Genomic DNA, 12,122 nt, shown 5'->3' with positions numbered 1-12,122 from the left:
CCATTGTCATGAGCCACAACAGTTTCATTCTCACCTGTGTTGTTTAAGCCCACCTGTGCCAGGTGAAGTGAAATGTTGCTCTGGAAATGTTTTTCAAATACACACATAATTTCACTGTGTCGTGGTTCTCTCTAGCGAGGCAGCGCCTGAGTGTCCTGTTACCAACATAATACCACTGTCTCGTACCAGTACCAACACTGTCTCGTACCAGTACCAACACTGTCTCGTACCAGTACCAACACTGTCTCGTACCAGTACCAACACTGTCTCGTACCAGTACCAACACTGTCTCGTACCAGTACCAACACTGTCTTGTACCAGTACCAACACTGTCTCGTACCAGTACCAACACTGTCTCGTACCAGTATCAACACTGTCTCAGTACAACACTGTACCAACACTGTCTCGTACCAGTACCAACACTGTCTTGTACCAGTACCAACACTGTCTCGTACTAGTATCAACACTGTCTCGTACCAGTACCAACACTGTCTCGTACCAACACTGTCTCAGTACCAACACTGTCTCGTACCAACAGTATCAACACTGTCTCGTACCAGTACCAACACTGTCTCGTACCAGTACCAACACTGTCTTACCAGTACCAACACCAGTACCACACACTGTCTCTCGTACCAGTACCAACACTGTCTCAGTACCAGTACCAACACTGTCTCGTACCAGTACCAACAGTATCAACACTGTCTCGTACCAGTACCAACACTGTCTCGTACCAACACTGTCTGTCCAACACTGTACCAACACTGTCTCGTACCAACACTGTCTCGTACCAACACTGTCTCGTACCAGTACCAACACTGTCTCAGTACCAACACTGTACCAGTACCAACACTGTCTACCAGTACCAACACTGTCTCGTACCAGTACCAACACTGTCTCGTACCAGTACCAACACTGTCTCGTACCACCAACACTGTCTCGTACCAGTACACTGTCTCGTACCAACACTGTCTCGTACCAGTACCAACACTGTCTACCAACACTGTACCAACACTGTCTCGTACCAACACCAACACTGTCTCGTACCAACACTGTCTCGTACCAGTACCAACACTGTCTCGTACCAACACTGTCTCGTACCAACACCAACACTGTCTCGTACCAGTACCAACACTGTCTCGTACCAGTACCAACACTGTCTCGTACCAGTACCAACACTGTCTCGTACCAGTACCAACACTGTCTCGTACCAGTACCAACACTGTCTCCAACACTGTACCAACACTGTCTACCAGTACCAACACTGTCTCGTACCAGTACCAACACTGTCTCGTACCAGTACCAACACTGTCTACCAGTACCAACACTGTCTCGTACCAACACTGTCTCGTACCAACACTGTCTCGTACCAGTACCAACACTGTCTTGTACCCGTACCAACACTGTCTCGTACCAGTACCAACACTGTCTCGTACCAGTACCAACACTGTCTCGTACCAGTACCAACACTGTCTCGTACCAGTACCAACACTGTCTCGTACCAGTACCAACACTGTCTCGTACCAGGAGAGTGATTTATGGAGGTCTTTTGTTCCCTTTCCCCTGCAGGTCAACACAGAGGTCTGGGGACTATGGTGTCTAAAGTACAGAGCCTGAAACTGGACACCAGCGTGTGGAGTAATGAGATCGTGCAGGTGAGAGGAACGAGAAGGCTTCTTCAGGGAGAAAGTCAGGGGAGATGCTCACGTTTATTTTAGTTAAGTGGCAAAACAAATATTTCCCGGGATACTGAAAATGAGTTTGTTTTGTTGTGTATCAAAGGACTTCTCACCATTTTCACCTCCAACAAATCCATTATATTGGGAACAGAGTTGAAATACGTTTTGGACATTTTTATTTTTGAAAGTCCGATGACCGACTGTGAATATAGTCAGAACCTCATGAGTTCTGATTATTCTGTGAGTTCTGATTATTCTGTGAGTTCTGATTATTCTGTGAGTTCTGATTATTCTGTGAGTTCTGATTATTCTGTGAGTTCTGATTATTCGGTGTTTTTTGTTGTTGTGGAAACTGTCATGCGTTTGTTTGTTCGTCAGCTCTTCATAATGTTGGGGAACGACCGAGCCAATGAGTTCTGGGCGGCCAGGTTATCTCCAGCTGACGAGTTATGCCATGACGCCACACCGGACCAGCGGAGAGAGTTTATCATCCATAAGTACCGTGAGGGGCGCTACCGACACCCCCACCCCAACTTCAACACACAGGAGGAGCTGCTCAAGGTACAGGAACACCATTGTTTAGCTTTCAAATGTTCAGCTGCTATAAGAGGATCGAGGGGAAAGGGGGATACCTAGTCAGTTGTACAACTGAAATGTGTCTTCCTGCATGTAATCCAGCCCCTCTGAATCAGAGAGGGGGGGGGGCTGCCTTAATCGACATCCACGGCGCCCGAGGAACAGTGGGTTAACTGTCTTGCTCAGGGGCAGAACGACAGATTTTTACCTTGTCAGCTCAGGGATTCGATCCAGCAACCTTTTGGTTACTGGCCCAACGCTCCTAGCCGCCAGGCTACCTGCCACCCCTATGTGGTGCGTTGTATAGGCTGTATTCTTATCATAAACCCTTATTATTTGTCTACAAGGTGTACGAATGGAGAACATTTCTAGTTTATGAAATAATAATTAAATGACTATCTGTCTCGGCTGTCTGCTCTGTCTCAGTAAAACACACGGCTGTCTGCTCTGTCTCAGTAAAACACAGGGCTGTCTGCTCTGTCTCAGTAAAACACACGGCTGTCTGCTCTGTCTCAGTAAAACACATGGCTGTCTGCTCTGTCTCTCAGTAAAACACACGGCTGTCTGCTCTGTCTCTCAGTAAAACACACGGCTGTCTGCTCTGTCTCAGTAAAACACACGGCTGTCTGCTCTGTCTCTCAGTAAAAACACACGGCTGTCTGCTCTGTCTCTCAGTAAAAACACAGGGCTGTCTGCTCTGTCTCTCAGTAAAAACACACGGCTGTCTGCTCTGTCTCTCAGTAAAAACACAGGGCTGTCTGCTCTGTCTCAGTAAAACACACGGCTGTCTGCTCTGTCTCAGTAAAACACACGGCTGTCTGCTCTGTCTCAGTAAAACACACGGCTGTCTGCTCTGTCTCTCAGTAAAACACACGGCTGTCTGCTCTGTCTCTCAGTAAAACACACGGCTGTCTGCTCTGTCTCAGTAAAACACACGGCTGTCTGCTCTGTCTCTCAGTAAAAACACAGGGCTGTCTGCTCTGTCTCTCAGTAAAAACACACGGCTGTCTGCTCTGTCTCTCAGTAAAAACACAGGGCTGTCTGCTCTGTCTCAGTAAAACACACAGCTGTCTGCTCTGTCTCAGTAAAACACACGGCTGTCTGCTCTGTCTCAGTAAAACACACGGCTGTCTGCTCTGTCTCAGTAAAACACACGGCTGTCTGCTCTGTCTCAGTAAAACACACGGCTGTCTGCTCTGTCTCAGTAAAACACACGGCTGTCTGCTCTGTCTCAGTAAAACACACGGCTGTCTGCTCTGTCTCAGTAAAACACACGGCTGTCTGCTCTGTCTCAGTAAAACACACGGCTGTCTGCTCTGTCTCAGTAAAACACACGGCTGTCTGCTCTGTCTCAGTAAAACACACGGCTGTCTGCTCTGTCTCAGTAAAACACACGGCTGTCTGCTCTGTCTCTCAGTAAAACACACGGCTGTCTGCTCTGTCTCTCAGTAAAACACACGGCTGTCTGCTCTGTCTCAGTAAAACACACGGCTGTCTGCTCTGTCTCTCAGTAAAAACACACGGCTGTCTGCTCTGTCTCTCAGTAAAAACACAGCGCTGTCTGCTCTGTCTCTCAGTAAAAACACAGCGCTGTCTGCTCTGTCTCAGTAAAAACACACGGCTGTCTGCTCTGTCTCTCAGTATAAACACACCGCTGTCTGCTCTGTCTCTCAGTATAAACACACCGCTGTCTGCTCTGTCTCTCAGTAAAAACACAGGGCTGTCTGCTCTGTCTCTCAGTAAAACACACGGCTGTCTGCTCTGTCTCAGTAAAACACATGGCTGTCTGCTCTGTCTCAGTAAAACACACGGCTGTCTGCTCTGTCTCTCAGTAAAAACACACGGCTGTCTGCTCTGTCTCTCAGTAAAAACACACGGCTGTCTGCTCTGTCTCTCAGTAAAAACACACGGCTGTCTGCTCTGTCTCTCAGTAAAACACACGGCTGTCTGCTCTGTCTCAGTAAAAACACACGGCTGTCTGCTCTGTCTCAGTAAAACACAGGGCTGTCTGCTCTGTCTCAGTAAAACACAGGGCTGTCTGCTCTGTCTCAGTAAAACACATGGCTGTCTGCTCTGTCTCAGTAAAACACATGGCTGTCTGCTCTGTCTCTCAGTAAAACACACGGCTGTCTGCTCTGTCTCTCAGTAAAAACACACGGCTGTCTGCTCTGTCTCTCAGTAAAACACACGGCTGTCTGCTCTGTCTCTCAGTAAAAACACACGGCTGTCTGCTCTGTCTCTCAGTAAAAACACACGGCTGTCTGCTCTGTCTCAGTAAAACACACGGCTGTCTGCTCTGTCTCAGTAAAACACAGGGCTGTCTGCTCTGTCTCAGTAAAACACAGGGCTGTCTGCTCTGTCTCAGTAAAACACATGGCTGTCTGCTCTGTCTCAGTAAAACACATGGCTGTCTGCTCTGTCTCTCAGTAAAACACACGGCTGTCTGCTCTGTCTCTCAGTAAAAACACACGGCTGTCTGCTCTGTCTCAGTAAAACACACGGCTGTCTGCTCTGTCTCTCAGTAAAAACACACGGCTGTCTGCTCTGTCTCTCAGTAAAAACACACGGCTGTCTGCTCTGTCTCAGTAAAACACACGGCTGTCTGCTCTGTCTCAGTAAAAACACACGGCTGTCTGCTCTGTCTCAGTAAAACACAGGGCTGTCTGCTCTGTCTCTCAGTAAAAACACACGGCTGTCTGCTCTGTCTCAGTAAAAACACAGGGCTGTCTGCTCTGTCTCAGTATAAACACACGGCTGTCTGCTCTGTCTCAGTAAAAACACAGGGCTGTCTGCTCTGTCTCAGTAAAACACACGGCTGTCTGCTCTGTCTCTCAGTATAAACACACGGCTGTCTGCTCTGTCTCTCAGTATAAACACACGGCTGTCTGCTCTGTCTCTCAGTATAAACACACGGCTGTCTGCTCTGTCTCTCAGTATAAACACACGGCTGTCTGCTCTGTCTCTCAGTATAAACACACGGCTGTCTGCTCTGTCTCTCAGTAAAAACACACGGCTGTCTGCTCTGTCTCTCAGTAAAAACACAGGGCTGTCTGCTCTGTCTCTCAGTATAAACACAGGGCTGTCTGCTCTGTCTCTCAGTAAAAACACACGGCTGTCTGCTCTGTCTCTCAGTAAAAACACAGGGCTGTCTGCTCTGTCTCAGTAGAAACACACGGCTGTCTGCTCTGTCTCTCAGTAAAAATACACGGCTGTCTGCTCTGTCTCAGTAGAAACACACGGCTGTCTGCTCTGTCTCTCAGTAAAACACACGGCTGTCTGCTCTGTCTCTCAGTAAAACACACGGCTGTCTGCTCTGTCTCTCAGTAAAAACACAGGGCTGTCTGCTCTGTCTCTCAGTAAAAACACACGGCTGTCTGCTCTGTCTCTCAGTAAAAACACACGGCTGTCTGCTCTGTCTCAGTAGAAACACACGGCTGGCTGCCCTTACGAGAAAAAGGGTACACATTTTAGACTAGGTGCTATTGGTGGTAGTTTTAGTACCTGTAAGCTATACTAGGGTTCAAGTTACGGCTATAGCTGCCTGTAGCTGGCATACAGCCAGACATTTATCCCAACAACAATGACATGGTATGTGCTTTGAAACTAAAACCATTAGAGAGAGTAGATGAAAGGGAGCCAGTTGAATGGAGAGGGGACTTTTTGGAATATAGGCTGAATGTCCCTGTGGCTGTGGATACTTTTAGTGGTACGTCTGTGTGTGTGTGTGTGTTGCGTCACCCTAATATGTCCTCTAATGCTTCCCTCTCTGTCTCTCCTCTCTCTCTCTCTCTACCCTGCAGGTTCTGTGTACTGCTGTGACCGAGCAGAACCTGCTGAAGACAGTCACCCAGATATTTACCGAGGCAGAGGCTGTCCGAGCCCGCCTCGCTGCCTCTAATGGATATGACAAGCATGTGTCTCAGGAATACTCCCTCCCGCAAGGCACCTCAGGTAAGACAGGGGGCAGGCTTTATTTGCTTGCTGGACTTTTTGTGCATTATGTTACTATTTTGCGACCGTGCAGTATAATGTAGTGTGCTCAGCAGCTCTCTGGAAAAAGCTTTCAAGTCATTACAGCATGGTTGGATAGAGAACCCAGAGCTTTTGTGATGAAACAGTTTGGTCTTCCTCTGCTTGTTGACCTCTAGGAGGAGGAGTAGAATATCTCTGTTGAAACAGCACAACTAGATATCTCTGTTGAAAACAGCACAACTAGATATCTCTGTTGGAAACAGCACAACTAGATATCTCTGTTGGAAACAGCACAACTAGATATCTCTGTTGGAAACAGCACAACTAGATATCTCTGTTGAAAACAGCACAACTAGATATCTCTGTTGGAAACAGCACAACTAGATATCTCTGTTGGAAACAGCACAACTAGATATCTCTGTTGGAAACAGCACAACTAGATATCTCTGTTGGAAACAGCACAACTAGATATCTCTGTTGGAAACAGCACAACTAGATATCTCTGTTGAAAACAGCACAACTAGATATCTCTGTTGAAACAGCACAACTAGATATCTCTGTTGGAAACAGCACAACTAGATATCTCTGTTGGAAACAGCACAACTAGATATCTCTGTTGGAAACAGCACAACTAGATATCTCTGTTGGAAACAGCACAACTAGATATCTCTGTTGGAAACAGCACAACTAGATATCTCTGTTGGAAACAGCACAACTAGATATCTCTGTTGGAAACAGCACAACTAGATATCTCTGTTGGAAACAGCACAACTAGATATCTCTGTTGGAAACAGCACAACTAGATATCTCTGTTGGGAAACAGCACAACTAGATATCTCTGTTGGGAAACAGCACAACTAGATATCTCTGTTGGGAAACAGCACAACTAGATATCTCTGTTGGGAAACAGCACAACTAGATATCTCTGTTGAAAAACAGCACAACTAGATATCTCTGTTGAAAAACAGCACAACTAGACATTTCAATTCATAACTGTTTATCACACGTATGATCATTTATAACGTATCATCTTGTAAATGCATTTATTATGGCTCATTCATGACTCTTTCTGAAGTACGACTTAATGTTTTGTCCTGTTTGCCTAGACCCCAACTCGTGTTTTTTTGGGAGTGTCAAAACCAGTTATTTTTCCTGTCTATTCCTCCCTGTTTTCTCAGACCCCGGTGTGTATGATGAGATTATGCAGGCCGTGCTGCACTCCGGCTACCTCTACAAGTCAGCCTCAATGAACAAAGGGACATTATCCAGGAAAACCAGAGAAGGTAGGCGTGTGTGCGCGTGCGCGTGTGTGTGTGTTGGCAGGTGCTAACAGCACACCACTTGGCACAGATTGAATAGAGGAATACTGCCTCCTCAGTAACATCAGCATAAAGGCCTATAGAGAACAAAGCACTTTATACGACCAAATACTGACTGGGCCAATACTGTTCTGTTAGGAAATCCACTACTCACTGTTAGTGGCTGGAGTCTCTACAGTAAAACAGAGTTTTGTGATTTAGAAAGTTACTCATAGTTACTTGTAGTTTATTTCTCTTTAAAAACACAGCCCATCATAAAAATCCCTAATGTTTATTTTTATTTTTTAAAGGGACCCCGATTTCCAGGCTTCTTCACGTTTGTTCGCTCTAATAGCCGAGGGATGAGCGTGATTATGAAGTATGGCAACGTTAGACTATTTTAAAAAGAAACAGCTGTTATTTTTGCTGTTATTTCCCCCCCAGATTTCCAGAAGTACTGGTGCACGGTAGAGAGGTCTCTTCTGTTCTACGAGTCTGACCGATGTCCTGATCCAAGCATGAAGATCAACGTCAAAGACATCGTCTGTCTGGGGGTCAGCAGGCCGGACTCCTGCAACAACAACGGCTTCATTGACAGGTTAGAGGACCAATCACGGCCCAGTAACTAATGTAGGCGGCCAATCATACTGTCTCTTTCAAACACGCACATGGAGAAAAGGTACATTTAGCATGAAATGGTTATATCACTGCCACTCAATGTACAGGTATCTACCAACTAGTGTTTATCTAATCTAACGTATGTTCCTGTGTGTTGTTGTACAGGTATCTACCAACTAGTGTTTATCTAATCTAACGTATGTTCCTGTGTTGTAGGTTTCTCTATACGTTTCAACTGTACCTGTCCTCAGAGAAGCTCTATCAGTTTGGATTGGAAACTCCTGATGCGCTGCAATGTTGGGTCAAGGCCATCGGAAAGGTATGAGATGACTTTCTATCCCAAAAGAGTGCGATGCCTGCACACTGATACGGACAATTCTCAGCTTTACTGGTGTAGTTAGAGCTCTTCCAGCTCAGAACATTGTAATGTCCCTCTGCATACATAAAGGGGGGTTACAGTGAATTGTTCCCTCCTTTCTAACCAACACTGTCTATGTACTTTACTAGCCTGGGATGTGTCTGTTCAGTGTTCCCTCCATTCTAACCAACACCGTCTATGTACTGTACTAGCCTGGGATGTGTCTGTTCAGTGTTCCCTCCTGTATTTGAACCACTTCCTGTGTTTTCTTCCTCAGGCCGCCACACCTTTAAGCTGCCACTGCCTGCTAGCGAGGGAGTTTGAGCGGGTGGGAGTGCTGCGTTACAAGGCCATGCGAGACCCTTCTCAGTGGAAAGAGGGATATTTTGTCCTTCAGAAGTCTAACCTCTTCATCTGCCCAGGGAACGACGGAGCAGCTGAGGACATTATCAACCTTAAACGTCTGCAAGAGCTCAGTGAGTCTCCTGTCCTGACCAAAGCTTTACTGGCACTGTGTGGTAATGTACAGTTGCGGCCAAAGGTTTTGAGAATGACACAAATATAAATTTTCGCAAAGTCTGCTGCCTCAATGGCAATTTGCATATACTCCATGTGTTATGAATGTTATGAAGAGTGATCAGATTAATTGCAATTAATTGCAAAGTCCCTCTTTGCCATGCAGATGAACTCAATCCCCCAAAAAAAAAATTCCACTGCATTTCAGCCCTGCCACAAAAGGACCAGCTGACATCATGTCAGTGACTCTCTCGTTAACACAGGTGTGAGTGTTGACGAGGACAAGGCTGGAGATCAATCTGTCATGCTAATTGAGTTCGAATAACAGACTGGAAGCTTCAAAAGGAGGTTGGTGCTTGGAATCATTGTTCTTCCTCTGTCAACCATGGTTACCTGCAAGGAAACACGTGCCGTCATCATCGCTTTTCACAAAAAGGGCTTCACAGGCAAGAATATTGCTGCCAATATTGCTGCCAGTAAGATTGCACCTAAATCAACCATTTATCGGATCATCAAGAACTTCAAGGAGAGCGGTTCAATTGTTGTGAAGAAGGCTTCAGGGCACCCAAAAAAGTCCAGCAAGCTCCAGGACCGTCTCCTAAAGTTGATTCAGCTGCTGGATCGGGGCACCACCACTACAGCGCTTGCTCAGGAATGGCAGCAGGCAGGTGTGAGTGCATCTGCACACACAGTGAGACGAAGACCTTTGAACGATGGCCTGGTGTCAAGAAGTGCAGCAAAGAAGCCACTTCTCTCTAGGAAAAACATCAGGAACAGACTGATATTCTGCAAAAGGTACAGGGATTGGACTGCTGAGGACTGGGGTAAAGTAATTTTCTCTGATGAAACCACTTTCCGATTGTTTGGGGCATCCGGAAAAAAGCTTGTCCAGAGAAGACAAGGTGAGCTCTACCATCAGTCCTGTGTCATGCCAACAGTAAAGCATCCTGAGACCATTCATGTGTGGGGTAGCTTCTCAACCAAGGGAGTGGGCTCACTCACAATTTTGCCTAAGAACACAGCCATGAATAAAGAATGGTACCAACACATCCTCCGAGAGCAACTTCTCCCAACCATCCAGGAACAGTTTGGTGACGAACAATGCCTTTTCCAGCATGATGGAGCACCTTGCCATAAGTAAAAAGTGATAACTAAGTGGCTTGGGGAACAAAACATTGATATTTTGGGTCCATGGCCAGGAAACTCCCCAGACCTTAATCCCATTGAGAACTTGTTGTCAATCCTCAAGAGGCGGGTGGACAAACAAAAACCCACAAATTCTCCAAGCATTGATTATGCAAGAATGGACTGCCATCAGTCAGGATGTGGCCCAGAAGTTGATTGACAGCATGCCAGGGCGGAATGCAGAGGTCTTGAAAAAGAAGGGTCAACACTGCAAATATTGACTCTTTGCATCAACTTCATGTAATTGTCAATAAAAGCCTTTGACACTTATGAAATGCTTGTTATTATACTTCAGTATTCCATAGTAACATCTGACAAAAATATCTAAAGACACTGAAGCAGCAAACTTTGTGGAAATTAATATTTGCGTCATTCTCAAAACTTTTCATTCTCTAAACTTTTGGCCACAACGTTTGGCAACTCCTCACATTTTCTGGATAAACTGCCAGTAAAGGCGATACTATAGTCCTTCAAAACCCATCCGACTGCCAGCTTGATCATGGACATTTCTCTGCCTTAACTACCCCAAGCACCGTTTCTTTGATCAACTGTCTGCTGATGAGTGATTTTGGTCCGTCTTCCATTTGTTCTGTGTTTGTCTCCTAGGTATAGTAACTGAGAACCAAAACCATGAGAAGAAGGAAATTCTGGTTTTGGTTGAAAAAGGAAGGTTGGTTTTCAGTCTCTCTGCCTTTTTCTCTTTTTGTCATTATACAAGTGTCAACATATTGTGGATAGTTTGGTGCCTAAAAACTAATTTACATGGTCAAATTATTGTCACTCTGGAAATTCCATTTCCCACCAATTCTACCCTCAGCTAGGGGGGGATTTCCAGAATGAAAATAATCTGACCATGTAAATTAGTTTTTAGGAGCCGGATTCAGAGTGAGTTTATTTTCTCTGAACCTTCACTTCTGAGTATCGACATGTCTCCCCCAGGACGCTACACCTCCAGGGGATGGGTCGGTTAGACTTCTCCCTGTGGTACGCAGACATCCAGAGAGCTGCTGGAGGGAAGGGCAACACCCTGAGAGAACAGCAGCTCAGCAGGAATGATATCCCCATCATCGTAGACAGCTGCATCGCCTTCATCACACAGTATGGTAAGGGAGGAGTCTGGATAGTCTGTATTCTGTTCCCTTACACAGTATAGTAAGGGATAGAGGATTCTTCATTATCAACAACAAAACAGCACGTTTTCCAGGGATCTTGTGGATCCGTAGCATTTAATGCATTTTCAGTGGAGGTAATTATTTTATATTAAAGTATATAAAGGGGTTTATAAATAGTTAATCCATTCATTCTAACTCTGCAGTGGCCTGGGGGCTGAAGGGTTTCTTATCCCAGTTTAGCTGTACTTTACACCAGCCAGAGACAGGAGATACTAGCTGATGACTGATGTACTGGATCTGATGTGTGATCTGCTCGTCAGGTCTGGGTCACGAGGGGATCTACAGGAAGAACGGAGCCGCGTCCAGGATCAAACTACTGATGGAGGAGTTCAGGAACGATGCTCGTAACGTCAGGCTCCGGATCGGGGATAACTTCATAGAGGATGTGACTGACGTGCTGAAGAGGTTCTTCAGGGAGATAGACGACCCCATCTTCATGGCTGACCTGCATCAGCTATGGAAAGAGGCTGTCAGTAAGTGCAGGTGTCTCTGGTGGCAAAAGAGATTTTAAGTTACCATCACAGATAGCACACATATGAAGCTACTATTTTGTTGTGTTTTCTAAGTTGTGTCCTCTTGGTTCCTTTTAGAATTATAAGGCTTCCATCAAGCTGTTGCTGGTCAGGATGTCCCACAATGTATCTTTTTGAAATCTAACTGGTTCCTGTTTGTGTCTTTTTCATAGGAACAGCCAAGGATAAGAACCAGCGTCTGGACAGATACAAGGAGATCATCCGTAGTTTACCTA

At 45.8% G+C, this 12,122-nt stretch overlaps 1 protein-coding gene across 1 annotated transcript in view; it reads left to right on the top strand.

The window, feature by feature from the left end:
* Nucleotides 1-12,122, top strand: part of LOC112255862 (arf-GAP with Rho-GAP domain, ANK repeat and PH domain-containing protein 3) — a 67,336-nt gene that overhangs the window by 34,048 nt on the left and 21,166 nt on the right. The window contains exons 11-21 of the mRNA XM_042326332.1: nucleotides 1,570-1,655; nucleotides 2,058-2,240; nucleotides 6,056-6,206; nucleotides 7,406-7,510; nucleotides 7,970-8,123; nucleotides 8,360-8,462; nucleotides 8,779-8,977; nucleotides 10,809-10,872; nucleotides 11,142-11,305; nucleotides 11,635-11,847; nucleotides 12,060-12,122. The exon at nucleotides 12,060-12,122 is cut by the window's right edge and continues 46 nt beyond it. Coding sequence (XP_042182266.1) covers nucleotides 1,570-1,655; nucleotides 2,058-2,240; nucleotides 6,056-6,206; nucleotides 7,406-7,510; nucleotides 7,970-8,123; nucleotides 8,360-8,462; nucleotides 8,779-8,977; nucleotides 10,809-10,872; nucleotides 11,142-11,305; nucleotides 11,635-11,847; nucleotides 12,060-12,122 — 1,485 coding nt within the window. The remainder of the gene's footprint in view (nucleotides 1-1,569; nucleotides 1,656-2,057; nucleotides 2,241-6,055; nucleotides 6,207-7,405; nucleotides 7,511-7,969; nucleotides 8,124-8,359; nucleotides 8,463-8,778; nucleotides 8,978-10,808; nucleotides 10,873-11,141; nucleotides 11,306-11,634; nucleotides 11,848-12,059) is intronic.

The sequence above is a fragment of the Oncorhynchus tshawytscha genome, linkage group LG08 (genome assembly GCF_018296145.1).
Source record: "Oncorhynchus tshawytscha isolate Ot180627B linkage group LG08, Otsh_v2.0, whole genome shotgun sequence".
Lineage (NCBI taxonomy): Eukaryota > Metazoa > Chordata > Actinopteri > Salmoniformes > Salmonidae > Oncorhynchus > Oncorhynchus tshawytscha.
The sequence above is the reverse complement of the archived record's forward strand: the minus strand, read 5'-3'. Positions and strand labels throughout refer to the sequence as shown.